The sequence below is a fragment of the Protomyctophum bolini genome (assembly GCF_963924005.1).
Source record: "Protomyctophum bolini genome assembly, chromosome: 17".
Lineage (NCBI taxonomy): Eukaryota > Metazoa > Chordata > Actinopteri > Myctophiformes > Myctophidae > Protomyctophum > Protomyctophum bolini.
The window spans coordinates 27,244,475-27,270,954 of record NC_137878.1 but is presented as its reverse complement, the minus strand read 5'-3'; the positions used below and the strand labels follow the sequence as shown (position 1 = coordinate 27,270,954).

The window sequence follows — 26,480 nt, the reverse complement described above, 5'->3', positions numbered from 1 at the left end:
CTCGCCCCTGACACCTCTCTGTCCAGTTTCTCCCTCGCCCCTGACACCTCTCTTTCATTGCATTTTCACTGCGATATTGAACAGGAATCCTTGAGGCTTAACTAAACCGGCAGGCTCTGTTATCTGTATAGCACTGACCTGTGTTCTCCGAGGGGGTCGTAGCAACGTGTGAACGGATGACCTCTTGCCCTTTCTTCTTTCCCGGATATCTCTGCGTGTTCTGTGACTGATTGTTACATACACATTCTGTGTCAAAATGTCAAAGATACATTTGTTAGCAGTGTTTATAAATATTTTACAAAGTATTTCCTCTCTCTCCATATCTCTCTCTCTCTCTCTCACTCTCTCTCTCTCTCTCTCTCTCTCTAAGCCTATATGGCTTCTCCCTAGCCCTTTTTCGGATATCGGACAGGACATGAGCAACGGACACTCAAAAGGAGTAGAAAAAACGAATGGAAACTGTGTATGCTATGTATGAACTGTATGTCGTCCATTCCTAAAATAAAACTGAACTGAACTGAACTGAACTGAACTGAACTCTCTCTCTCCCTCTCCCTCCCTCTCTCTCTCTCTCTCTCTCTCTCTCTAGGTCTGTCTGAGTCCCATAGGCTATAGTACAAGCTGTCTACCGCTGTGACTACCACCTGGAACTGCATGGGGTAATTGAGGTAAGGCACAGAGAAAGGCACCTGGTTCATCAACGGTCGGGTGGATCAATCGTATAGTGGACATACATATTCTTTGGCTATACTTAAAAGGAACAACAGAAAATTGCTGGCACTCATGGGTGAATTATTTATTTATTTACTCGGTGGCCTTATTAGTTCCTGGATAGTATAGTTATTTGGAATTTGACATCAACCGAGTCCTGTGCAATACTACAATTGTGTTTCATGTTGGAAGATTGTAACAGCATGCGCTTGTACGTGTCGTGTATTTTCACACAACTAACTAAACTAGCCCATTTTGGGGCGGGAACCCCTTTTGGTGTTTTAAACATTATGTTATAATTTAGCTATTGAAAAATAGCAGATCTACAAGCTCATAGCGTGCCACCGAGTGGCGCGCTACGAGCTTGTAGGTCTGCTATTTTTGAAAAATCGAAGAAAGACTTGACATAGAAACATATCTAGAGAGTAGAGTAGTGAAAACCTTGTCAAAGCATCAGACGATCGGATGAATTAACGCAGGCAGAGAGATTTCCTTGGAGTGTGATGGACCATTTATTCAATCAGAGACAGAGTCCAGAATGCTTCCCCGTAGGGCCAGACCACCTCGACCACCAGACCACCTCGATGGCCATGGTCCGCTAAGACTACCTTAACATTGCAGTCACGACACAAAATATACTTTCACATCCATCAGTTGAATTCTGGGTGGAGTTACAGACTTTACATACAGATCAACATATGGCATTTGGTAAACAAGTGGGCTCTCAGAAATATCCAGAAGGTTCCTTGAGACAATAGAATGCTACATTTCTCTCACACCTCACAGAGCCTCAAAGGGTTTAGAACAATGGTATTCTCTACAGGGTACTCGGCTGAGAACCTCTAGTGAAGGAAGACCCTCAGACCATCCCTTTGCTAGACAATGTTAGCCTGGCTAATAAGCCAGACTCAGGCAAAAACGGCTGATTCGGTCTGGCTTATTAGCCAGGCTAAGACAATATGTCTCCACACAAACCAAATAAGCACAGAAATGTAGTTGACCATTTTACATAGACATAGCATAATTATGAATATTATGGATTATGGACACCACATACGAAAATAACATGGACCAAATATGTATTATTAATATTTTTTGAATGGTCTGCATTTCAAACACGCAGCTCATGTGGGCACATTTCACAACCAGGCACGTGCTCAGATTTGACAAATTTCACCCACCGGGAGGCCATTCTGCCATGGGCTATTTTTGCCACACTTTTCACTGACCGCCCCTGACATTGTGCTCCTTGCTCTCTATGTTGGAATGACCCTGCTGACAGCAGAATATGGATCCACATAAATGACATAGAAAGCTACACGCAGAGGATAGGAACGTGCATGTGGTGTGAAAATAGCATGAGGCAAACATGTATTGGCTGGTTTGTCTTATACTGCTCTTATACTTCAGAAGCAAGAGGAGGTAAAATAATAACAGCGTGGCTCCCATGTTGATCTCAGCCTTTATGTCATGGCCAGTCTTTGATGTCAGTCATGTATGACGTATGCCTCCGTATTAGCCCATTTCAGCTCGATACAACTGCCATTCCCTACCATTATGAAATGAAAGTTAACTAGAAGAAGTGCCCCTCATGGATTGATATTTGGATAACATCTGAAGGACTACTCTGAAGGATAAAAATGTATTGCACATAAGTGGGCCTCCTGGTGGTGCTCGAAAAGGCAGAATTGAAAAATGCCCATGATGCCCATTCATATTTGATACAGCCAGTTTCTGGAGAAAATGAAATGAAAGCAATGATGCTAATATACGTCACGCCCAGCTGTTAATACATTGCGTTCCTGAGATTCCTCGTTGACGTAAGCTCAGCTGGCAGTGACTCGACTCGCAGTAACACGAAACATAAAATATCAATACAAAAAAATTGTATAACTTAATTAACATGTTAGTTTCTGTTGTGCAACGGCCAGCTGCAGCAACCCCGCCTACCAGGAAATGTATAGTCTCAGGGTTGTTTGACTCGTTTCTAGCGCTTATTGTGTTACTCTTTGGGTATATTTGTACATTTCCACCTTCATATCCATATGAGTGAAAAGGCTGGGATGACAGTGACGTCAGGACTTCGGTGCTCTATAGAGAGACTGTACCAATTTGTGTGATGTTTCGACAAAATCTGTAGTTGTACTGTCAAAAAGTGGCCTCCTGGTGGCGCTATAACAGGCCAATGTGAATATTTTGGGGCAGAGGTTCACCTCTGGCATCCAGGAAGTGTGTGTGTGGCGTGTGCACAGAGTGTGGCTGCGATCAAGTCAACGGTACCAGAGATTAGCTGTCCACAGACACACACAGGCAGACAGACGGACGGAGTGCAAAACATACTCCCCCCATGCCTTCGGCCCGGTGTAGACAATTACGGTATTTCAAAAGAAAGGAGGTGAAGGTACTTCCTGGAGTGGATCAGATCGATTGTTTGCAACATCACAGAGGCCATGCCTTTTGCCAGGTTCCCATTTTAAATTAGAGTGTGTGTTAAAGGTGAATGCAAAATAAACTCTTCTAGATTAGTCAGCTCACCTCCTATATAGAGTCACGTTGTCAAAAGCCCACTACAACACAATTCCTGTAACGCAACCTGGACATGGCGCACGGCGCACGCATGCGCACACACACCTGTCTGTAGCTCCTCCGATACACACAGCTGTCGGAGCTGCAGCGTGCAGGCCTCAGCGCAGCGCGGCGAGCGGCCAGATGGCTGATTGGAGGATGCAGGGGAGGCTTTACAGCTGATGAGCGTGCACGTCGCTGATAATGAGCCTCCTCGGCCTACAGGTAGTCTCATTAATATTCATGGCCACGGGGAGCCACGGGACCCACAGGTCATCTCGGGCCGTGCTTCGCCTCTGCTGCCAGCCATTAGACCGGAACGCTCCCGACGGTGGCCGCCGTGCGCGCACGCTCGTGTGTGTGTGTGGGAACACATGGGGCTGCAGTGCTGGAGATTATCCCTGTAACATGTGTCTGTTCTTTGACTCGGTCACAGTGGTAGAGAGAGGGGGGGATGTGCTTGTATGTGTTCTGCTCCAGTCCTCTTTTCCTCTCTCTCCTATTTGTCATTCTCTCTCCCTCTCTCTCTCACTCCCTCTCTCTCTCTCTCTCTCTCTCTCATTTGATGATTTTCTAAGCGTGACCTCATTGTTCACTTCATTAAACCAAAGGCAATAAATTCAGCATGTTCACACGGGCACACACACACGGGCACACACACACACACACACACACACACACGAGAGAGGGGGAATGTGTCTTAGGGTTGTAAATCTGACACCAACTGGTGAGCTGTCACCAGCTACACCTGATTAATATGGAGGTGTGTGTGTGTGTGTGTGTGTGTGTGTGTGTGTGTGTGTGTGTGTGTGTGTGTGTGTGTGTGTGTGTGTGTGTGTGTGTGTGTGTGTGTGTGTGTGTGGGGATCCTACTGGATGGGGGGGGGGTAGAGAAATGTAGATAAATAAGTGATTGGGATAGTGTTTCCTCCCCTGCAGAGAGAGAGAGAGGATGTTTTTGGGGAGACATAGAATGATAGAGAGAAACTGAGTCAAATAGAGCAGACAGAAAGAGTAATAAAGAAGAGAGAGAGACTGTGTGTATTAAAGCAGGCAGACGATACTACTTAGAAGATCCATCTCATTCAAAATGGTTGCATTCTTTATTAGAGCACACGCACGCGCACACACACACACACACACACACACACACACACACACACACACATTTATAGGAGAACAGAGAAGCTGAACTTCTTATGTCAGGGAAGGTTGTACCACTACACACTGGCCATCCAGAGCCCTCCAAAGTTATTGACTTATTTTAGTGCAGTCCCTCTTGTTGCAGTTAGAGGTGGGTAGTCAGGGAGAATGTTTTAAGTGATAACCATAGTTTTCAGGTCCATAACAGTGAGTGTGAGTTCCTGCTCCTGTCCACTAATAGCCTTGCCTGCCTGGAGTGTCCTCTTGCAACAGCCCCACCTGGATGTCAAACTACTTGCTGTTGCCTTCTGCGGTAACCACCAGGCCTCTTGATGTTTGATTGATTGAGAACTGTATTGAAAATGAACGCATGGACATAGTATAGGTTGTGAGGGACACCATACATCTTGAAGATCTTCATCGTGTCTTTCTTGCTCTATGTATCAAGTCAAATGCCTTTTCAGGCTTTTTGAAATCAATAAAACACTGCCAGGGGTATATTGTCCTGGAGGATGGGATGCACTGCCATCCACACAACCTTTATGGCACTGTGAATGAGGGCAGTGCCAGTATACCAGGTGGTGATGGTCGCTTATCAGGATACTCTCCTACTAATAGCCTGTACTTCTGTTATATTGGTCAAAATTTTGATTAAATATTTTTATTTTTGATATTTTGGGGATATTTGGATATCTTATTACTCACCTCAACATGTCAAGTTGAAATCTCAGACAAATAGTATATTCTGTATGGCTTTTTGACAATAATTGGCTGACATCTTGAATTGAATTAAACATATTGCCGCAACTATAGGATTTCTTAGAATGTTCTGGTGACTTCATAGAAATGGTCTGTGAAGAAAAGCTTCTACCATCATTTTATATGGCTCTTTGATGGTAATTGGCGTCCATTTTGGATTCATGCCAATTAAACATTTGCGCAACTAGGATTTCTTAGGACTTATAGGATGTTGTCCTGGACACCCGCATAGACAGGATGTATGGGGGTGAGAAGAATTCTATAACAATCACTTTGATGTGAAACGCTAGTTCTCCTGGACTATTAGTGCGATGAGGAATGCGATGAGGCTCACGCTGAATTTCTTCAGCTGTCTGTGCAGACATTGTTGGTCCCTTTTCATGTGTGGCCCATGTGAGGACCTTAGAGATGGCGAGACGTCTATTTCATAAATATGTGCAATTTTAACATCTCCACTGTTTTTTGTTTTCTGGACTGAACTTTACAACTGATATACTGTCCCAATTATATAAAAGGTTCCATTGACCTGATAACCAACCAAAACACAGATACTAGTAAAAATGTATTAGACTGATGAGCAGACTGTGCAAGGCCAATAAAGAACTCTCAGGCCCCGTACGTACACACTATTGAAACGAAATCGCTCTCTCTGTTCCGGGGGAAGAGGGGGGGGCAGAGCAGCTTGCAATTTATTTTCACTGGGTTCCACAGAGCAGCTCTGCTCCATGGCTGTGTTCTGCCTTCCTCCCCCCCCATGGAGCAGAGCTGCTCTGTGAAACCCAGTGACTCCCTTTGAAAATGAATTGCGAGCTGCTCTGCCCCCCCGCCCCCCCTCTCCTCCCGGAACAGAGAGAGCGATTTCGTTTCAATAGTGTGAAGCAGCGAAAGCAAGCCAAGCTGGCTCTGGCTGAGACGACGAGACAAGACTTGGGGTGAACATCAAATAAGTTGCGCTGCAGGCAGGGGGTGTCAGGGAGACGTCCCTGTTCACCGCCCTGCCACCAGGAGATGTTCTGGGTAAGGGGCCAAACATCCATGAATGGTGGTATACCCTGCAGCAAAACACACTTTTTGGTATGCTGTCAGGTTTAGGCTTGGCTCAGGGAAGAGGACGCCCCTGCTATGCATAGTCTACCATGGGTATACCGTTAGAGGTGTGGCAGTGAAAGCAGGAAGACCATACATCCTTCTGTACGACATAATTGTCCATTCATGTTGTCATTCACTGACTGAACCAAATATTATCGTGAGGTTTATAGGACTTAGTCAGTAGCTACATGCATATACAGAATAATGTGTATCACAGGTCAATTTTTACACGCTTAGATTTGACCATATTGTAAGTCCTTCATGCCTACGTTTGGTCAATGTCATACGAACACTAATCTCTCCAAATTACTGTTAAATTGAGATTATGGATAATGGAGATGCTGTGAGGGTCATGCAATTAAACTGAATGTTAATCTCCTCTTGCCATGCACATGTGCAATAACATGCACGCACGCACACATACGTGTACACACACACACACACACACACACACACACACACACACACACACACACACACACACACACACACACACACACCTCCCTGTACACAGTGACATCCCTACGAGTCAATTTGTTTACATGATTGGTACATCACTCTGTGTTAAAATAACACGTCCGATTTTGGTGTGTGCCTGCAAAAAGTTGTCGTCTGATTGTCCTTACTGTAACCCACAGTAACACTGCCTCTGAGATCCACCATGTGTGAAACTAATCAGAATCAAAAGCTGTTGTGAGATTGTGTGTGTGTGTGTGTGTGTGTGTGTGTGTGTGTCTGTGTGTCTGTGTGTGTGCGCAACTGCGTGTGTGTGGGTCTGCACGTTACTGCCACAGGCACCTTGTTGTAGTAAGCTTCACAATGTTGGGGCTCACCACCCCTCATACACACACAATCTGTCACGCACACACACACACACACACACACACACACACACACACACGCCCCACAAACACGCTTAGGCAAGCAGCTGGCAATGAGCAAATATTCCCCTTTTTGCAGCATTTGGGAGTGTGTGCGGTGTGTGGTGGTGGTGGGGGTGTGTTCGATCGTGTCGACAGCAGCCGTCTTCCCGCCCTCCGGCAGTGGGCCTCCTGATTGGATATCTCGTTAGTCAATTACCTCGTTAGTAATGTACCGCTAGGGTCCATGCGACGCTGTGCAAAAAAATAATAAGATAACAAATCCTTACCATTTTGTCGAGTTGTTTTAGAATCATATTAATATTATTGTCTGTCAAACAGGTTCTTTGGCTTAGCAGAATTGTTGGGGATTTCACCAAAAAACATTCCTCTGCAAGGTCACGTCACGCTGAAGTGATGCAGGTTGAATGACTAATCGGAAAGATGTTGTGATTTCTTGCACTGGTAAAGCAAACCTACCGTACTAATGTGTCCACATTGCTGAATGAAAAGGACAAGAAATGGAAAATGTTGTTCCCTTTGGGGGGGGGGGGATTTTACAATATAAATTGCGGGTCCCAGCGATAGAAATGCCATTAAATGGCGGTATGTAGACTAATTTGCAGGTCAAACTGGGGGTCCTTGAAATTAGACAGGTTGAGAATCAGTGCTAGAGCCGTAAAAATCTCATCTTATCTCTGGCATATAATTCCTTCCGCGGTCTAATAAATGTCAATTTGGGGGTCCTTGACATGAAAAAGTTTGGGAACCAGTCAATTACACAGTGCTGTTGAGGTGTCACTGCTGAAGCTATTGGTTAGAAGTGTTTGGGTGTGTGGCACTGCCATATGATTTGGGATGGCACTGGAAATTTGGTTGCCTGCATTGTCCTACCCTAGTTTTGTTTCTTCTGTTTGTTTTTTGTGTGAATACAAGAAAATAATCAACAATCATCATAAGAGATATACCGGTATAGACCTTTCTCTTTTTCTTATCCCTGTGAGACCCATTTTGAGTTTAGTTATCTCTCTCTCTCTCTCTCTCTCTCTCTCTTTCTCTTTCTCTCTCTCTGTCTGTGCCGTCTTTCTCTGTCATTTCCTCATTCCCTTCCTTCTACCTCTCATGCATTTTCTCTCCCCACCTCTTTAAAGCAAAAACTCTCTCTGTCTCTGTGTCTCTCTCTCTCTCTCTCTCTCTCTCTCTCTCTCTCTCTCTCTCTCTCTCTCTCTCTCTCTCTCTTTCTCTCTCTCTCTCTCTCTCTCTCCTGTGCCAACCCTCTCTGTCTCTCTCATCTAATTTTACATTTACATTTATTTCAGTAGGCCTAAGGAAAATGTTTATTTTTCTGTTCCCATCTGTTTCTGGGAACATAAATCCCACCTTTTCAATTGCGCTATACCCTCTCATCCTTCCAATAGGCTTCTCTGAAACTAGCTCTTTCCAGATTCCATTTTCCATCCCCCCCCCCCCCCCCCCCCCCCCCTTACTCTCAGCAATCCTCCTGAATCTCTTTTAACATGGTCTTCCCTCCCCTCTGCCACCCCCCTGTCTCTCAGGACATGACCCTCACACATGGCTTATTGATTTCTGGAAATTATCTGGGATCTGAGTCCCCTCAAAAAACACACACACACACACACACACACACACACACACACACGCATGCACACGCACGCATGCACACAGGTGATCTGAGGAATGCTTTCATATGAGAATGCACAGATGCGACACATGTCCACAGACACAGAGGTAGCAAGATGCCAAAAAGAATAACACTGTTGGGCGAGCAAGAGAGTGTGGTAGAAAGAGAGGTAGAGACAGAGAGACAGACAGACAGACAGACAGACACAGAGAGACAGACAGGCAGAGAGGGAGAACTTGCCTGTAGATGGCAGAAGAGTGCTGTAAGGGAACGTCTGACAGAGTTGCTAAGCACACACACACACACACACACACACACACACACACACACACACACACACACACACTTCTGATATTCTCCATTGAATTATTTTCGAAAATTGAACAGTAGGTCCAAATCTCCACACACACACACACACACACACACACACACAGTGCACATTAAGCTGCTGGAGCAATAGTTGATTTGAAAATTTAAAAAAAGTGAGAGGAACTGCTGTTGTTAATTTAACATCTTGATTAACATAATGAGGAATTGACCAAATGGGCCAGCTAGTTTCCCCACCCCTCATGTCCATATAGTTCCCTTATGGCTGTTCTCTGACAGAGTCATTCCGACCCAAAGCCAGTCTCTTGACATTAGGCTGCTCCATATCCACAGGGATTTCCTCTGCCTCTGAATGTGGGAACGAAGTGATGATAAATTGTTTTCTGTTTAGTTATTTGCACCAACCCCCCCCCCCCCCCCCCCCCCCGCAAAATTGAATTGGCACACAAGTACATTTACACTCAAATGATAAAACAAATGTGCATTAATGTACAATATGAGGATTCAAAATAAACAAAGTATGAGGAGGGATCACTGGGAGGAGAGGGAGGGAGAAGAGCAGCGCCTCACTTGCATCATTCATGCCAGCTACTATAGCCTAGAACAAATCTATTTCTTTCTAATGGTTCTTTACAGAATACAAATGAAGGAGTGGTTTGTCATTCTGAAAAGCATTGGAAAGAAGAGACTGACAGCCTATAGAATACTGTATTTTTGTTTTAAAGAGCATTGTGCCACTATATATGCTGTGTGGTCTCTGCACCAAGCCACCAAGCCACATTCCAGTACACTGAACTTGTTGTCCATACTAATTGCTAATTATTGACACCTGCTGTGATTGAGACAACCAGACGCGGAAGTAGGGGAGAACGAAAGAAGTTGCGCGCCGGCCGCAACAATAATAAGAGAGCGAAACGAGAGAATTATGATTTGAATCCCATTCCCACGAATATCCACCTGTCTGTCGCGTCGTGGGTTGGTATTCGGTGAGTCCAGACACAGATATAGCGGCGTGCGTGCGTGCAGAGAGAGAGGAGAGGATGCTGACTGCAGCCTCCCCGTGAACACCGCGCGACTGAAACACTTCGAAGAATATACGAACGGAGGCACGACGGCGCTCCACTTCGCTCCCCTCTTCTCGCCTTTTTTGGCACACTTTTAAGTACAAAGGAAGGATTATTCGACTTTTCATCTCGCCTGCTGTAGAAGAGGAACCGTTGTTGTCCACCGGCAGAGTGGAGTTATAGCCTCCTAGGCTGCGTACAATTGCGTTTCTGTGCGGGGGGATATGACAACGGCTGATTAATTCATCTCCTCCCCGCCGAGAAAGAAGCACGCAAGAGAGAATATTGAGGAGACAAGGGATTTTATTGGAAAAAGAAGAGATGCTACTACAATCTTCGTGTAACAGGAGGAGAGGAAACGTATGTTGTACGGGCGTCCTAGAACTGACAAGGGGGATATAAACGGTTGTTCTCATGACACAAGAGTATACATAGAAGAGGCGTTACAACCAAAAGGAGAAGGAAGAAAAAACATTTTCTGAAACTATAGGACTATGCGTTTTTCTTTTTTCGGTCTATTTGCGGCATAGGCTAACGCATTTTTGGACGATTTTTAGACACGCAAGAAGCGAGGGATACCGAAAAGACACACATGAGAGGAGAAAAAAGAAGAGGGTTGAGAAGAAACAGCAAAAAAGGGAAGAGATGTTAAGATTGAGGAGGGAATGCAGTCCGGGGGAAGAAATGTGGATTTGAAGCGCTCAGCTCTCCTTTTCTGTGAAACTGAACGGGCAGAGATCTCTGTCCGAGAGGGACCGAGCATCACCACCACCACCACCACCACTGCTTCAAACGGGAGGACAGCGAGTGGATTTTGAGGCAAGAAGAGACAACCTGTCTGACCCTCTCTATACATCTCTCTCTCTGGATGTTGACTTAATTCATCTTCACTGTGAGGGATTTATCTAGTCTATGGTAGAGGGAAGATAAAAAACAGGCACTTCTCTCTCTCCCTCTCTCTCCCTCTCTCCCTCTCTCTCTCTCTCTCTCTCTCTCTCTCTTCCTCTCTCTCTCTTCTTCCCCCCCGTCTCTCTCCCTCCACCTCTCTCTCTCTCCCTCCCGTTTTCTGGATGTGAAGCAGCATGCGGCCCAGTGAGAGCTTAGAGGGCTCGCGCTCGGCTCGCGGAAGATCATGTATTAATACTAATAATAATAGTGATACCAGCAGCAGCATGGTGGAACACTGTCTACTGGCGCAGCCTTCCTCGTCCGACGAGAGGAAGATGAGGAGGAGGAGAGGGACGAGTGGAGCTGTGGACGGAGGCAGCAGGATGGACGGAGGGATGACTGTGATTTGCTGTTTTCTGTGGAGTCTGGTCTTCTGCTCGCTGGCCGCGTGCGCGCAAGGTAGGGGGATATATGCGTCACGCACGCACGTATACGCACGCACACACACACACACACACCTGCAGACGCGCACGCGCTGGCAGTGTGAGCTGAGCAGTCACGGGGTGAGGGGGGGGGTGTTTGCATGGTTGGATGTATCTGCTGCTGCAGTAGAAGGAATGAGCTTCTTTTCTCTCGTGCGTGTTTGACGTGCCCGCGTGTGTCTGAGGGTTGTGCGTGAGGGTGTGTGCGTGTGGTGGTGGTGCGCGTGCGACGTGTCTTGCGGAGAAACGTGAAGGAATATGGGCACAGAGAACGAGGGGAGAAAAAGAGGGAGGAGAGAAGATGAGTGAAGAACAGGGGAACCTCTTTTCCTGTAGCTCCTGTTTGCTCCTCATTTATCTCTCCTCTTCTCCTTTCCTTTCCTCTCCTCTCTTCCCCCTCCCTGTTCCTCCCTCATCCTCTTCTCTCTAATCTCCCACCCTCTCTGTCTCTCCCCACCTCCATCTCTCCCTGTCAGTCTTTCCTCTCACATTTGCCATTCTCCTCTTTTTCTCACTGTCCCCCCCCCCCCCCTTCTCCTAACCCCCCTCTCTTTTTCTCACTGTCCCCCCCCCCCCCCTCTTCTCCCCCCTCCTCTCTCTTTCTCGTCTTCTCTTCAATACAGCCATTGAGCTAGTAGCCAATAAATATTCTTGCGGTAGCTCTTGGGCTGTGGCAGCGAACGTGAGCTGCTTATACCAAAGTGTGTGTGTGTGTGTGTGTGTGTGTGTGTGTGTGTGTGTGTGAGACTCTGTTTGTGTGTGTGTGCCTGCGCGCAAGCATATGTACGTACGTGAGTTGTTTATGGCAATGATACTTAAGCCTTACACAGCATTTTATTCCGACGCAGCCCATTTATAAAAAACAAATCTGTCTTAAGAGAAAGAATGTTCTCTCTTACGCCTCATTCTTAACACTCTCTCCCTGTCCCCTGCTTCCATTTCTCTGGCTATGTTTGCTTCATCATGCTCACAAACGGACACACACACACACGCACCCGTGCACACGCACGCATGCACAGCTCTTGTCACGTGAGGTTTATGTGGAATCAGAACTAATTGATCATTGATCGGCCATGTGTTGAATGACCGAGGAAGGCAGAAGAGAGAGAGAGAGAGAGAGGCAGATGTGGAAGGGAAGGGTTAGAGAGAGGAAGAGGAGGGTGGGAGGGAGTGCATAGGTGACAACGTGAGGAGAGATGCTCCCAAAGAAGTTTGGAGAACATGGAACAAGGGAGCGAGATGGAGGAAGGGAAGGGAAGGTGGATGGAGAGAGGGGGAGACGAGCAGGGAGGATTTGACTGGAGAGGAAACGAGTAGTGATAGATAGGAGGAGGGATACAGGCAGGAAGGTATGCAGGTGTCAACAGCTGATTAGTGGCTGTGAAAATGAACACAAAGAGCTTGAGTAAAATGTGTGTGTAGTACATACTGTAGAATCTGTAGTCTGTCTGTCTGTGTGTCGTGGAGCATAACTGGCACTCCCTTCAAACTCTGCGTTTGTGCCCCATATGACCTGGGGCCCGGGGGCTAATCCGACGGGACCACCTGTTTCAGAGAACAGAACTAAATCTCTGTCCGTGGGTCTGCGGATGCATGATGCACCGAATCGCGGGGGTGTAAGCATCGGCTCTCCTTATTGGCCAACCCGACCCATCCGCTTCACAGACTGGTGGCGCTTTGCCCTCTAGGCCACATGGCTCGGGAACCATTTGGTTCCCAAGGCTACTTGCATCACGTTTGTGACGCTACGCCGCTACATATTGTATGCGGCATGTACAATAATAACTATTTGTGTATACCCATGTGTCATAAACACCAGGTCAGCAGTTTCTGACAACATCAGGGGTCTCCTAATCTCCACATTTAGCTGATCGGTTGTATGTTGGAGCAAGGGTACCCAGAGAACGTGTACAATAGGTTTTCTGACGTTCCCGACTTGCATGTCTCCCGAGTATGCCGGTTCCTTTCTAGTATAATATTTGCTATGTTTAGCTATTTGCTAAACTGTGAGAGATGGATTAATATGGAGATTAAAACAAAAACCAACAAACAAGACTCCAATAAAAGGGCAAACCTGGCTAGGAGTGATATTGAAACCAACTTGTATTTCACAGTCTGGTGATTGTATGACTGTAAAGATTTCTAGATATGCAGAGCAGGTTTGCCTCCTTTGCTGTGGGTGCTCAGCTAAAGTCAATACTTTCTAGAAAGAAAACTACCAGATGAGTGGAAATAGTGGCACAAATGCAAGACCTTAGTACATTTTTTATTGTCTAACGTAAAGCATATTTACGACGACAACGTTACATTACAGTTGAGGCCATCATACTCGCCGTGATGTCCTTAAGGATTGACCCCGCCTCCCTGTGGTTTACCCAACTTCTAGACCAATCAGTGAACGGGGTAATAGCTACAGAGTGAAAAGACTTGTCTGATAGTAAAAACAGAGAGATGGGTCTGTGTCCGCGGTGATAGCTGATCATCACCGCGACTGACGTAATGGTGTAGTTTTCCAACCCTTTAAAAACTACACCGTGGTGATAACCTATCACCAAAAACTGGAGTATGTATGAGCCTTAAGTAAGACACTGATCCCCAACTGCTCCCTGTCAACAAATCTGTCAGCTGTCTAACAAAGCAGAAATATTTAGGACAAAGTATTTTTACAAGTCGTGCATCAAGGCGTTGCTGAGTATTATTAGGCCAAAAGCACAAGTCTCCCTCTGGGCTCTTGTCACCGTTTGTGACTTGATATAACACAGGCTGTTTGTCTTCTTTATTGCATCTAATGTGTGCCAGAGAATAACGCCGGTAAAATGCATAGTTGTAAATTTGAAGCCATTAAAAATAGTTTCACTTTGTTGGATGTTGACAAAATGGCGTTCCCTGGTTGATTGGTTCCTGTTCCATGCTTGCTGTCTTTTTGTGTTCCAGTATAATGTTAGATTGTTACCCTCATTATTGCGGTGAATTTCTTACACTTTTCATGTTAGTGCATATTGTCCCTCATTGTACTGTAGGATACAGGAAATTGCCTTCAAATGCCATCAATCTGCTTTTCATGGTCTCTCACCTTCTCTCTTAATAATAGAGAAATGTATAGCTTATCACCCAGGCCAGGCATGTGTTTGTTGCCCAAGCTTTTCGACCCAAGGGAGACTGCCCAAAGTTGGGTAACACCAAGAATGTTGATGAATTCCAGGTGATCATTTGGAGCCTAGCCTTTATTATTCACAAAGACAAAAATTTGTTTGATCAATACTTTCAGTATCAACATTACTATCAACGTTGAGCTCCCCCAGCTGAACAAAATGGTATAGTCCTGCTGAGATTCCAGAACAGTGCAAGCAGAGACTTGGCTCAGAACACAGTTTGTGTTGCTGGCATGACTCACCTCTGTTGGTACTGATGCATAGATTGGACTGTTGCTTTTTACTGCCCTGTGTTTTGGTTATTTTGTGCACGGATGAACTCAAGTGTCTCCTCGATTATGAATTCTACCAAACCATCTGTACCAAGCATGTTTGGTGGCCCAGTTCTGTCTATTTGTGACTTGGTCAGTTCCTTAAGCAGGGCTCCAGTTGGCAGTTCAGTGCAGGCAATTTAGCTGCACTGAGTACTCAGAGCTCTGCTGTATTACCCCTAGGAAAGATATGGTTATAGTTTGCACTGATTGACCAGCTGCCCCTTGTTTCTTTTGTCAATCCCAAAAATATAGGATGTTTAGTGTGATTATGATGATAACTATTCACAATAACATAGTCGCAATTATTTGGTTAAAGCTGCAGTACCGTATATCTCATGTCCTACCTGGGAATTTGACCAAAGTTCTACTGCTCTTTGGTTCAAATAACGTTTTATGCAGTTCTGGATTGCAGCTCTATGCATGGGCAATGTTTGCACGTGCACTATGCGCAAGCGCACACACGCGCGCACACGCACACACACACACACACACACACACACACACACACACACACACACACACACACACACACACACACACACACACACACAATCCTGTGGCTTATAGCTGAATACTCAGGGAGGGAGATGCATCTGCCGCATAGGCAGCCACTTGATCATATAAATACTTTCAACTCACTGACAGAGAACGAGAGGGGAGGAGAGAGAGAGAGAGAGAGAGAGAGGGGAGAGGAGAGGGAGAGAACAAACTAGAAAGAGAGAGGAGACAATGGTGTGTGTGTGTGTGTGTGTGTGTGTGTGTGTGTGTGTGTGTGTGTGTGTGTGTGTGTGTGTGTGTGTGTGTGTGTGTGTGTGTGTGTGTGTGTGTGTGTGTGTGTGTGTGTGTGTGTGTGTGTGTGTGCGTGCAAGTGTGTGCGTGCGCTATGAGAGAGAAGATCTCTAGAGAGAAGAAAGATAACGGGAGAAAAAAGTATAGCAGAAACTGAATAACTGCAACTGAGATTGTGGAGAGACAGATGGTGGGAGAACTTATAAGGTGGAGAGACAGAGGCAGGGAGAGCGAGATGGAATGGGAGGGTTAAGTATACCAACACAACCCAGCGACTGCTGATTCATATATTTATCCCCCGGCTTTGATATTTTACAGACCTCCTCTCCTTCCTTGGTTTTCTGCCGCTCTATCCCTCTGTCTGCTCCTCCCTCCTCTGTGTGTGTGTGTGTGTGTGTGTGTGTGTGTGTGTCCTGTATTCATGTTGTTATTGATGTTGGTGGTGGGCGTCTGGGTGGTGCAGGGGTAAAGCTCCTGGCCACCTCCGTTTGGAATCCTCTGCAGTGCCTCCGGCTTGGCCAGGCACATCAACCTGTGTCCGTGCAGAGGTGGCAAGCTGGCAAGAGAGGGCAATCTCTGCCACTGCACTAGTGATTCCTACAGGTTGGTCAGGGCCGCCAAAGCATTTCCGGGGGTCCCCAGCAAAAACGTTGAGAAACCCCTGCCCTACTCTACCTGTGGTTTCTCTTCTCTCTTCCCTCCCTGTGCATTTCAAACTGCCTCGCTCTTTGGTGAACTGACAATTACTTCCCTCCTCTCACTAACTTGCTCCTCCTCAACTCTCCTCTCCTTGACTGTTTCCCCGCCTAACCCATGAGGGATTGTGTGTTTTGGTTCATATTGTTCTGAATATGAAAGCTTTGATATCTCACAGCGTTAGAGGGCATTGCACTCTCAGTTGGAAGCATCCAATGTCTCTCCTTTCTTCTGTTTAATTTGTCTCTCTGCCCATTTTTACAGTACTTGGCACTGTCTTGTTGTCCCTGCATTGTCACCGCTAGCTATTGTAATTTGTGATAGCGGTGATATAGGAGGCCGTGACGGCTCATTTAGGTAAATACAGGTTGAGTTGTCCTCATAGCGTTGCAGTGTTTCTTTACACCTGCTAGCATTAGAAAATTAACAATTCTTATTGTGTTATTGCCATATATAAAAAAAGGATATCCATATAAAGAAATGTATAGAGTGGACACTTCCATTCATAACTAACAGCACTGTGCTTCGTGTCAGAAATGGAAGAAGTAGTACCGGTAATCAATCCATGGGGGCCCCTCTGATGCTTTTGCTCCATATGAAGATGTGCCGGTTATCCATAGCAATGAACGGGTTCCACAGCAAAATAGGTGGTTGTGAACGAGGAAGCAGGACACTATGATGTCTCTATTCTCTATATTATGTATGAAGTATTATGGGTGTGGTTAGACTAAAGTGTGTGTGTGTGTGTGTGTGTGTGTGTGTGTGTGTGTGTGTGTGTGTGTGTGTGTGTGTGTGTGTGCATCTGTATGTCTGTAACGTAAGATGTGGGCGTGCCACATAAAAACAACATTTTAACAAATACTGTACACTTTTTTGAAAAAATTATACCTCCTTATATGACAATAAGACCTAAGCGAAGATGGCTGGTAATTCTCTGGTAATTTAGGGTTGAAAAAAAACACGGCACTCCATCTTTAAGTGGTATGTGAGCTTACTTGGTCAGCCACCAGGGCACCAACTGTTTACGTAGCCTACACTTTAGGATGAAATCTTAAGTCTTATTTCTTAAATGAAGTTGAATGTGTGGGCATTGCTGTTCCATTCATTAACACTTTCCCCTTTCATCATATTTTTTGGCTTTATTTTGTACACTAGCAATAAATCACTGTATCCTCAGGTGACTGTTTGGTCCAAATTAAAACCATAATTTCTAGCATTGAAACGTGCTGTGGGAACAACATGGACATGGCTTTCACACATGAAATGCTTGAGCAAACAAAGAAACGTTTGAGCGCAGTCCCTCTGCTCAACGAGAGGACTTCACTGTTGCTGAGTGCCCCACATTATTATATTTAGAGAAAAGAGCATCAAACTGCAGATGGTTGAGTCGATTTGCTCTAATAAAAATAAGCGTTTTGATTACTGCCGGGCTATTGTAACGTATCGGCATCAGCTCCACACACTCCTGACAGCCGAACATGCTTCAGCGCACAAATCAAAATTCCCAATTGACTCATTCGTGACTCATGTCGGTGCTTGTCAGAGAAAGCAATAAATGATTCACTTTGTCCTTTAGTTGACCGTAAAAATCTCCTGCCAAGTCCCTGATTCTCTCTGCCTTGTGGGCTTCAATGCAGTTCTAGTGCACAGGGGTGATGAGACGATTTAAGTGTGGCCCCAGTGTACTGTACATGCAACCGCAGTTTTTACAGTATGGCAGGAGAAAGGGGGAGAGAGAGAGAGAGCCCACAGCTGCCCAAGAATGACACTGACCTTTTTATTAAACCCCCACATGGTAACTCTGTCATTACTCAACTGTTTTGGACGCGGGGCGGCTCGCCGGAATCGGGGCGGCACCCTGGGTGCGTTCCTGTGGGTCTAGACCCCCACACGAAGTTTCACCATTGATTCTTTCTTTCTTTCTATGACAGCAGGGAATTGTTTACACTGAGGTGAGGACAGAGAAGAGAGATAGAAGTAAAGTGTCTTTATGTTCATACCTGAGTTGTTGTGACAGGTATGTCCCCTATGCAACATTGCTGTCAACAGACGTCACATACATGCGTTGCTACGTATGTAAACACAGGCCTGTGGTGTTTACACACGTGCGGGTGAGTTTCTTTTTCCGGGTGAGGCCCCTTTGTAGTATCAACCTAAGTGAATAATATCAGTGTTTCCCCTAGCCAGAAGCTGATAGTGTGGAGGATAGCTTTCACGCATGTACGCTCGTGCAGCACGCATGCATGCGTCGGACCCGTGTACACTCACAGGGCCACGGGCGACATTTTTGTGTTGTTTGTTTGTTTTGTTTTTCATGATTGTGTGGTGGGGGGGAAACAGAATTATTCTATTATTTAGAATGGAATGGAATCAATATACATGTACACACGTGACACATACAGTTGGTGCAACCTTATATTGGCTTATTGGCATTTCCTCCCCAAGTCGTGAAAATATTCCTCTCAATTTCTTATTTTTTTATCTGGTCTAGCAATATGAACAAAACATTATTTTGCCATTAAAATACTACTATCATCGTCATTATTCTTGGTGAGAATCATGATGATCAACATGATCGTGAAGCAATGTTGACATTTTTTATTCATAGTTAGGCTGCTATTATGAGAATAGTAAATGATATGAGCATACAAACCCGTTTAATTTCACAGTGGCTAAAATATACTGTGGATTCACTAATCCACAGTTTGGCCATGCACAACTGAATGGAGAGCATCGCTTCCATACTTGTGCGTATGCTCGTTTGTGCTAGAGTAAATTCACTGAAAATACTGTACATGCTTCAAGTAGCTAGTGTCTAAATGTATGTGCCTTGGAATGGAATGTATAAACTCGGCGAGAATGCATATTTCACTACAATGTCTTTTACACCACTCTGATTACCAACCTCTGCCACCTGTAGTTCAACAGGTGACAGGTGATGGCTTTTGTCCAGCCAGCGAATCAGTTCCTAGCAGGGTGGTACAATGCACAATGGCAAACCTTTTGATCTTTGACACTGGCCCTTCGTTGTGCCAGCCACCCCCTACAACCTCTCTCTAGGTCTCTCTCCTGCTGTCCTCCTGTCTGTCTGTCTGTGCATGTCCATCTTTTTTTTTTCTCTCTTTCTCAGTCTGTCTCTCTGGGTCAACAGATCATACAGAGAGCAGATGCTCAAACACATGACTACAATCGTTCCCGACATCATAAGGGAATCCTGCATGCACACGCACGCACGCACACACACACACACAGTGTCACATCCATTTGCCTGAATGCACTGCATTGCTACAGCATACTGCATGCTGTACCCTACTTCTTTGTCCCTCTTGCATGTGACATGCTAGTGGCTACATGGCAAAATCCTCCTTGTGTGTGTACGCACCACGTGCCTGTATGTGTGTTTACATTAGCATGCATGTGTACCGTGTGATGTCTGCTGACAGCAATGTTGCATAGGAACATACCTGTCAACTTGGGTATAAAAATGTAGACACTGCATTTCTCCTCCAGTGTACAAATGTAAATACACTTTGTGCATCAAATTAACACTATGGATTTTTCTATGTGCAGACATATGGTGCGCCTCTTTTAAGCAGGCATTCAGTGATTGGAATACAATTCAAACCCGTGATTTCCATTGTGGTCCACTGAATACTATATTAAAACTTATAGGACAATCAGCAGTGCAACAAACATCACAATAAATAAATATTAAGAAATACAAGTTTAAATCAAAACACATAATACCATAAAAGGGGAAAAGTAAGGGGACCAGGCATGCAAACAAATCTCCCCAAAGGAGTGATCCCTTCGTATACTCAGGAGGAACCCACCCGGGGAACCATGGCCAAGTCAAATTAGAGTTTTGTTGGAGCCATAGTTTTAGTACAGCTTTAAATTTTAGTGGGGAATTAAAAACATATTCAGCTCTGCTGGATGAGCATTCCACTGTCCACGGTGGGGGGGGGTCCTAAGTCTGAAAGTGTAGTTTAACAAATACTTGGGAACTCTTCTAGTTGGCAGAGCTCTAAGGATGGCAATATATCCGTTTGTCTATCCATCTGTCCAGCCAGCCGTCTGTCTAGAACTTTACCCCGGTACCCGGAACAGATATCTTGAAAATTACTCACCGTATTAAGGTGTTTTTTTTGGCCGATCGACCCTACTTATTTAAGTGACCCTATGGCCTTGCCTCTAGTGCCACCCTCAGGGCACCACACATCTCTTTGTAGAAAAGAGTCCTTTTGCACACAGGGACAGATGCGTCGGAGCAGGCAACCAGTGTGATTAATGAGAGACAGGAGGTCCCGCACACTGTCTTCACTTATATTACAGTAGTTTATTAGGCTGCTGAGAGTCACAATGTCTCGGTCTCACGACCTTCATCAGGTACAGTATCTGATACCTGATGAAGTAGCCTAATAAACTACTGTTATATAAGTGAAGACTTTCTCACACCACACATCTCAAACGGATTGCCTTCATTGCAATTCTGGTGGTCCCATTACATTAGTGCTAAAATATCCACTTCCACACCAGATAAAAATACATAACATGATTCCAGACATGGACACACTGTTCCCCGACTTTAGTGGACAGATTAAATGATACCACTTAATTAGTAGATTCATTCACAAATTACATTTGCACACATTCCAGACAGTAATTTCCTCTCTGCATTTACCCCTGTGTAACTATTGGGAGCAGTGGACAGACAGGGATGAGCATCACCAGGAAAGCAGTTATGGGTTCATTGTGTTACTCAAGGACACTAATGCTGGGAATTGATGATTTCTTTCATAATCAACCCAGTGGTAGGCCGGTACAACCAAGGTGATGGCTGAGGATTATTTTCCCTGCAGTTAACTCATTGTGTTGTTTCCACCCAACGCACAGACCGCCATTGACGCACACTTTTTAATCCGATGAAAGTAGAGACTCTATTCTTTCTTATGAGATATTAGTAAAACCGCTGGCAGTGTGTGCAGACTGTTCTAGAGAAATTGATAGTAAATGGGTTAAAGGAAAGCTTTGATGATTTTTAACCTAAATCCATTGTTCTTGCATGGCAATAAATACCTTATCTCTTCTGCGAACCGATGATTCGGTTAACGGTTCACGGCTGTACATACTGTGTACACACATAACTTTGCAGAGAAATACAAAGAATACATAAGGTATTTCGTTTTTGCACTATATTACACTATACTATATTATTGATCTCACATCAGAACAATGGGATCTAGGTTTAAAAAAACAAGAAGTTTCCTTAATAAATGTTTGACCATAATCACCATATCCTCTAATTGTGAGGACTGATTGAAGAATCATGAAGCTATTCCATGTGCTAATAGTGCTATGCCATTCCAATTCATTTCAACTGACTTGTTTTCTTGATGACTAGGATTTTGGCGTGACATACTATTGGTGCATGTCTTTCTCTTAGCCTCTCAGTCAGAGTTGGCTTGCAGGCAGAACAGAAATGATCATCAAACATGACACATCTTTTATTGAATGTCGACAACCTAATCATGGAGCACTCAGTGGAAAAAAGACATAGCTGCAAAAGGTCAATTAGATTTTAGAGCTGTGGGCTAGTTGATTGAATTTTGTTAATCAACTTCAAACAGTCAAATTCTCCCAATACTGATATTATCAAGGGAAATGCAGCAAGGGCTTGCTTCCATTGTTGTGCACATGTGAAAGTGGTTTTGAGAGCAAACCAGCCAATTGTGATGCCTTAATAAGCACTTGTTACAGGTCATAGCAGTGACAGCCATGTTGTGGTTCCACTCAAATTCACTGCAGTCATTTATTCCCATAGAGATTTACAAATAAATTATTTTAATCCTAGAATCAAGCAACCAATACATATCTTGTGTAGAAATACATAGGATCTTTGCACAAATTACCCAAGCTAACTTAGTTACATAGCACTGACCTTGTGAGTTATCATGACAACCTCTCGCTAGGTGTCTCTCCTGCTATGCGTCTGCCCATCTTTTTTCACATCATTGTCATACAGTATTGGTGCTGCAACCTTGTTGTAATATTAAAATTTACTGTTTTTCCCTCGATAAACAAACAGTGCCTTCTAACTACAGCTCAGAGGAAACGAGTTTCTGAGATGAAAAGAGAAAGCATGATGAAAGAGACTTGATGATGAAAGGATGTGTACTGTACTGTATGTCTTTGGGTACAATATTTTCAAAAATCAGTAGAAATTAGAATTCCTGTCATCTGCAAATAACGTTCCAAAGAACGTTCACCGAAGATGTCAAGGCTGTGATCCATGAGCATGTCATCTCCAAACGTTCTTCTTCACTTGACACAAGGCTGAGGCTTATCCCATTTTGGGTGGGAACCCCTTTTGGTGTTTTAAACATTATGTTATAATTTAGCTATTGAAAAAGAGCAGATCTACAAGCTCGAGTGGCGCGCTATGAGCTTGTAGATCTGCTTGTAGGTCTGCTATTTTAGAAAAATCGTTAAAATGTGTATATATTTCAGAGTGAACGTTTTACTTTTAACTCAAATCTTTGATTCTGGGGAGGTCCCTGGAACAACATATTTTCAGATGGGGGTCGGTGGCCAATTCCATATAATTTTTGGGGTCCTTGACATGAAATATTGAGAACCACCGACACAGAAACATGAGGTTTTTCAGAAAACTGTCATGTCATGTTTTTAGAATCGTTCCCAGGTCTAAATGGCTTATGCAAGGTCTTTTGTTTTACTATGGGTCTGTTTAAAAATATATGAGCAGCCCTTGAGCTCACAAGTTATGTGATAGTGTTAAATGTGGACACATAAAAAAACCCATAAACACTACATATGTAGACTGATGTACAACATAAATACGACATGACATATTTTAGATATGCATTATAGATACCTTTTAATGGTGTTTTCTTTTTTTTGTGGTTTTCCAACTGTTTGTGCCCTAGATACTAGCTAGACACCAATGGTGCGAGTCAAAATCACAATGCACACCTGTATCCATGGTGAAAATAGCAGATCTACAAGTTCATTTTGCATCTTGGTGTGATGCATTCATGCATTGTGAACTCGTAGATGGCTATTTTCGCTATTACAGGCTCGTGCTCGTGGCCCGCAAGGTAAGACAGTACATCACATATACGAGAATACAAATAAATAAAACATAAAACATTTACCCAGCCCCACAGGTTACTACTCTAGGCGAGGCACTCATGCCTATATAAATGTCAAAATGTTGTCTTGATAACTGCATGTGTAACGCTAGTTAAAATACATGCATAATAAAGAGAGACTAAAAAGACCATAGGCAAGATAGGCCAGAAGACTCCGAGACCATTCTTAATAAATATAAGCTGAAAGCTGATCAGTCTTGGCACGCTATGGGACTTTGCTCATCGGACCATAAAAAGATGTGCCCATTTTCAGCTGCAAGCTTGTTATTATATTTAGCTTTTTTGGAATTAGAGGAGCAATAAAAAAGCTTGGAATCTTTGGTTGTTTTGCTAAGCTTTGAGGAGTTTGCCTGTGTGTGTGTGTGTGTGTGTGTGTGTGTGTGTGTGTGTGTGTGTGTGTGTGTGTGTGTGTGTGTGTGTGTGTGTGTGTGTGTGTGGAGACGCGCGCATGTGTGTGTGGAGACGCACGTGTGTGCGCACACGTGTGGGAGGGGGTACATAAAAGTGGTTGAAGTGCAACCACTCAAGAACTTAATGCACCATGTCTACTGCGTTTCTCAAGCATTGGGCCAGAATCCATGGGTAGGACTGTAAGCCAAGAGCAAGTTTGAATTGAGAAAGTATTGTGCTATTAATAATATTGTTTCCCGGCCTCTCAGTCAATGCAATGTTCCAGTCAATGCAATGTTCCAGTCAGGTGCCAGTACCAACCCAGTTGAATAGACGTATTGGTCTACTCTGAAGACTTTGTCTTTGCTGTGAACTAACTGTGAAGTCATTTTGTTGGCATTCACATTATGCATTTTATGCACAATCTATTTAAAGTGCTTTGGATAAAAAATGCTATATATAAATGCACCATTTACTTGTTATCTTTGCAATTCAATCAATTATCCTATTAGTTGGCTAGGGTACTTGGACTTATTCTGGAGTTTTGTCACTCTGGATAAGAGCGGCTGCTAAATGTCTGAATTATAAATTGTGTGACTTTCCTGCTTTTGTTTTCTATTTGAATGTCTTTGCTGTATATTTTTCAGTTTGTTGTTGTTGTAAAGCACTTTACACACAATTTGAAAGGTGCTATATAAATACAGTTTCATTATTTATATCGAGTGTGTGTGGGGGCGGGCAAACTCCGTCTTTTAAAGTGATGTATGCTGGCACTGGGAATTGGGGTTTATGCTAACAGCTAGTGGTAGAGCTAGAGTTATGTAAGTAATTGAACGTAATTAATGGAAGCACTTGTGTCTGTGTCCTTGGAGGCCACCGTTATGAACAGCTTCAGAGGTAACAGGTGCTGTTGGGACTGGGAACCAATGTACCCATAGTGGAAGTTAACAGCTTCAGAGGTAACAGGTGCCGTTGGGACTGGGAACCAATGTACCCATAGTGGAAGCAGTGGGGGAGCTGAAATTATAATCACACCTCCAGTTCACAGCTCAGCAGGCTTATAGGAACCTGCCAGGAAGACGTTTAACACAGTCAGTCAGTCTCTCTCTCTGTCTCTCTCTGTCTCTCTCTCTTACACACAGTCACACATGATACAGTCATAGTACGCGAGTCACTTCCCAGACAGATAGACGGAGCGGCGTCACATTCAAACATCCTTTTTCCACCAGCTGGTTCAATTATTTTCCGTGTTTGCCGCCATGACCGCCATCTGGTTGTACCGTCTTATTTTGAAAGGCGTTTCTCTCGGAAACGGGGAAACAGGAAGTGGAATATTCACCCAAAACATTTTGTAACCGGCGATCATATATTGTTTTTAGAAATGATAATGATGATAATCACCCTGCCCTAAGTTTGGGACCCAACCCACAGTTTATGCACCACTGGTCTAGTGTTCATGGCTCTTACTGACCTTGTAATTTATGGTCAAGTTATAACCCAAGATTAGAGCATCTGCTAAACTGTATCTCTCGGCTCAATTTAATAATATTTTATCTGTTGTCCACTGCATTTTTACTACTTAATGTACGGTATGTGGTTGGCAATCTGTCTGATGCAGAGCCTTAGCTCAAAACGTCACGGGGGGATGTGCCAATAAATTGCACTTAAGGAAGCTACAGTGCGGACATTCTTTTATGTTTTAATATAGTTTTTTGGTCCTGCAAAAAAAAGTGCATTTGTATTGTTTATCAACCTGTTGATGACATTCCACAATGTGGTGGATGGTTCTGCAGGTGACAGTAATTATAGAATGACTAGACTGGTGCCCGGTTGTAGTGCAGAGTCTGTAACAATGGAAGTTGGAGATCCATGCCCCACCCGGCTATGCAATACCCGTTGTACCCGTTCCACCAATCTGTTTGTGTCCCTTTTATGCCCATATATGGAGATTTCTGTATCTGGATTTCTGTGTCACGCATGCCCACATATGGAGTGTTGTGACGTCAGAACAGGCCAGCTCCATATATGGACCATGGGCAAGGGCCCTGTCCAGAGCCCGGGGAGAGGCCGGGCTGTGTAGAATTTGAAGTCAGTGGGGCGAACGGTTCTCGAGTTACGTGCATTACAGCCGTACAGACGGATGTACAGACAGACGTGCAGAGACGTGGTGCATTTTTAGATAGATGTATTTGGTACGCTAGTATTAATAATGGACAGGATGGCATTGTTTATTCATATCAAAATTGGTTGGGCATATGGTGTTCGGGCAGTGGCCATTTTTAAGTGTACCACTGAAAATAGTTTGTGTGTAAGTGTACTTAAGGTGACTCACAAGAAGTGTAATGAATCCAGCTGTCAAGTTGAAGTGCTCCCATGACTGCAAATAACAAACTAAAATGGGAGGGGAAACCTTGTGGATGTGTTTAAAAAGAACCACA

At 44.3% G+C, this 26,480-nt stretch overlaps 1 protein-coding gene across 2 annotated transcripts in view; it reads left to right on the top strand.

Annotated features, from left to right (window-relative positions):
* Positions 1-11,376: 11,376 nt before the first annotated feature.
* csmd3b (CUB and Sushi multiple domains 3b) overlaps positions 11,377-26,480 on the top strand; it is a gene marked incomplete at its 3' end in the record, with an annotated part of 479,766 nt that continues 464,662 nt past the window's right edge. Inside the window, exon 1 of one of the 2 annotated variants that reach the window (XM_080787482.1) lies at positions 11,377-11,506. In XM_080787482.1, the coding sequence (XP_080643608.1) occupies positions 11,383-11,506 (124 nt within the window). In that variant the 5' untranslated portion in view covers positions 11,377-11,382. The remainder of the gene's footprint in view (positions 11,507-26,480) is intronic. The other variant, XM_080787483.1, reaches the window with a different exon arrangement.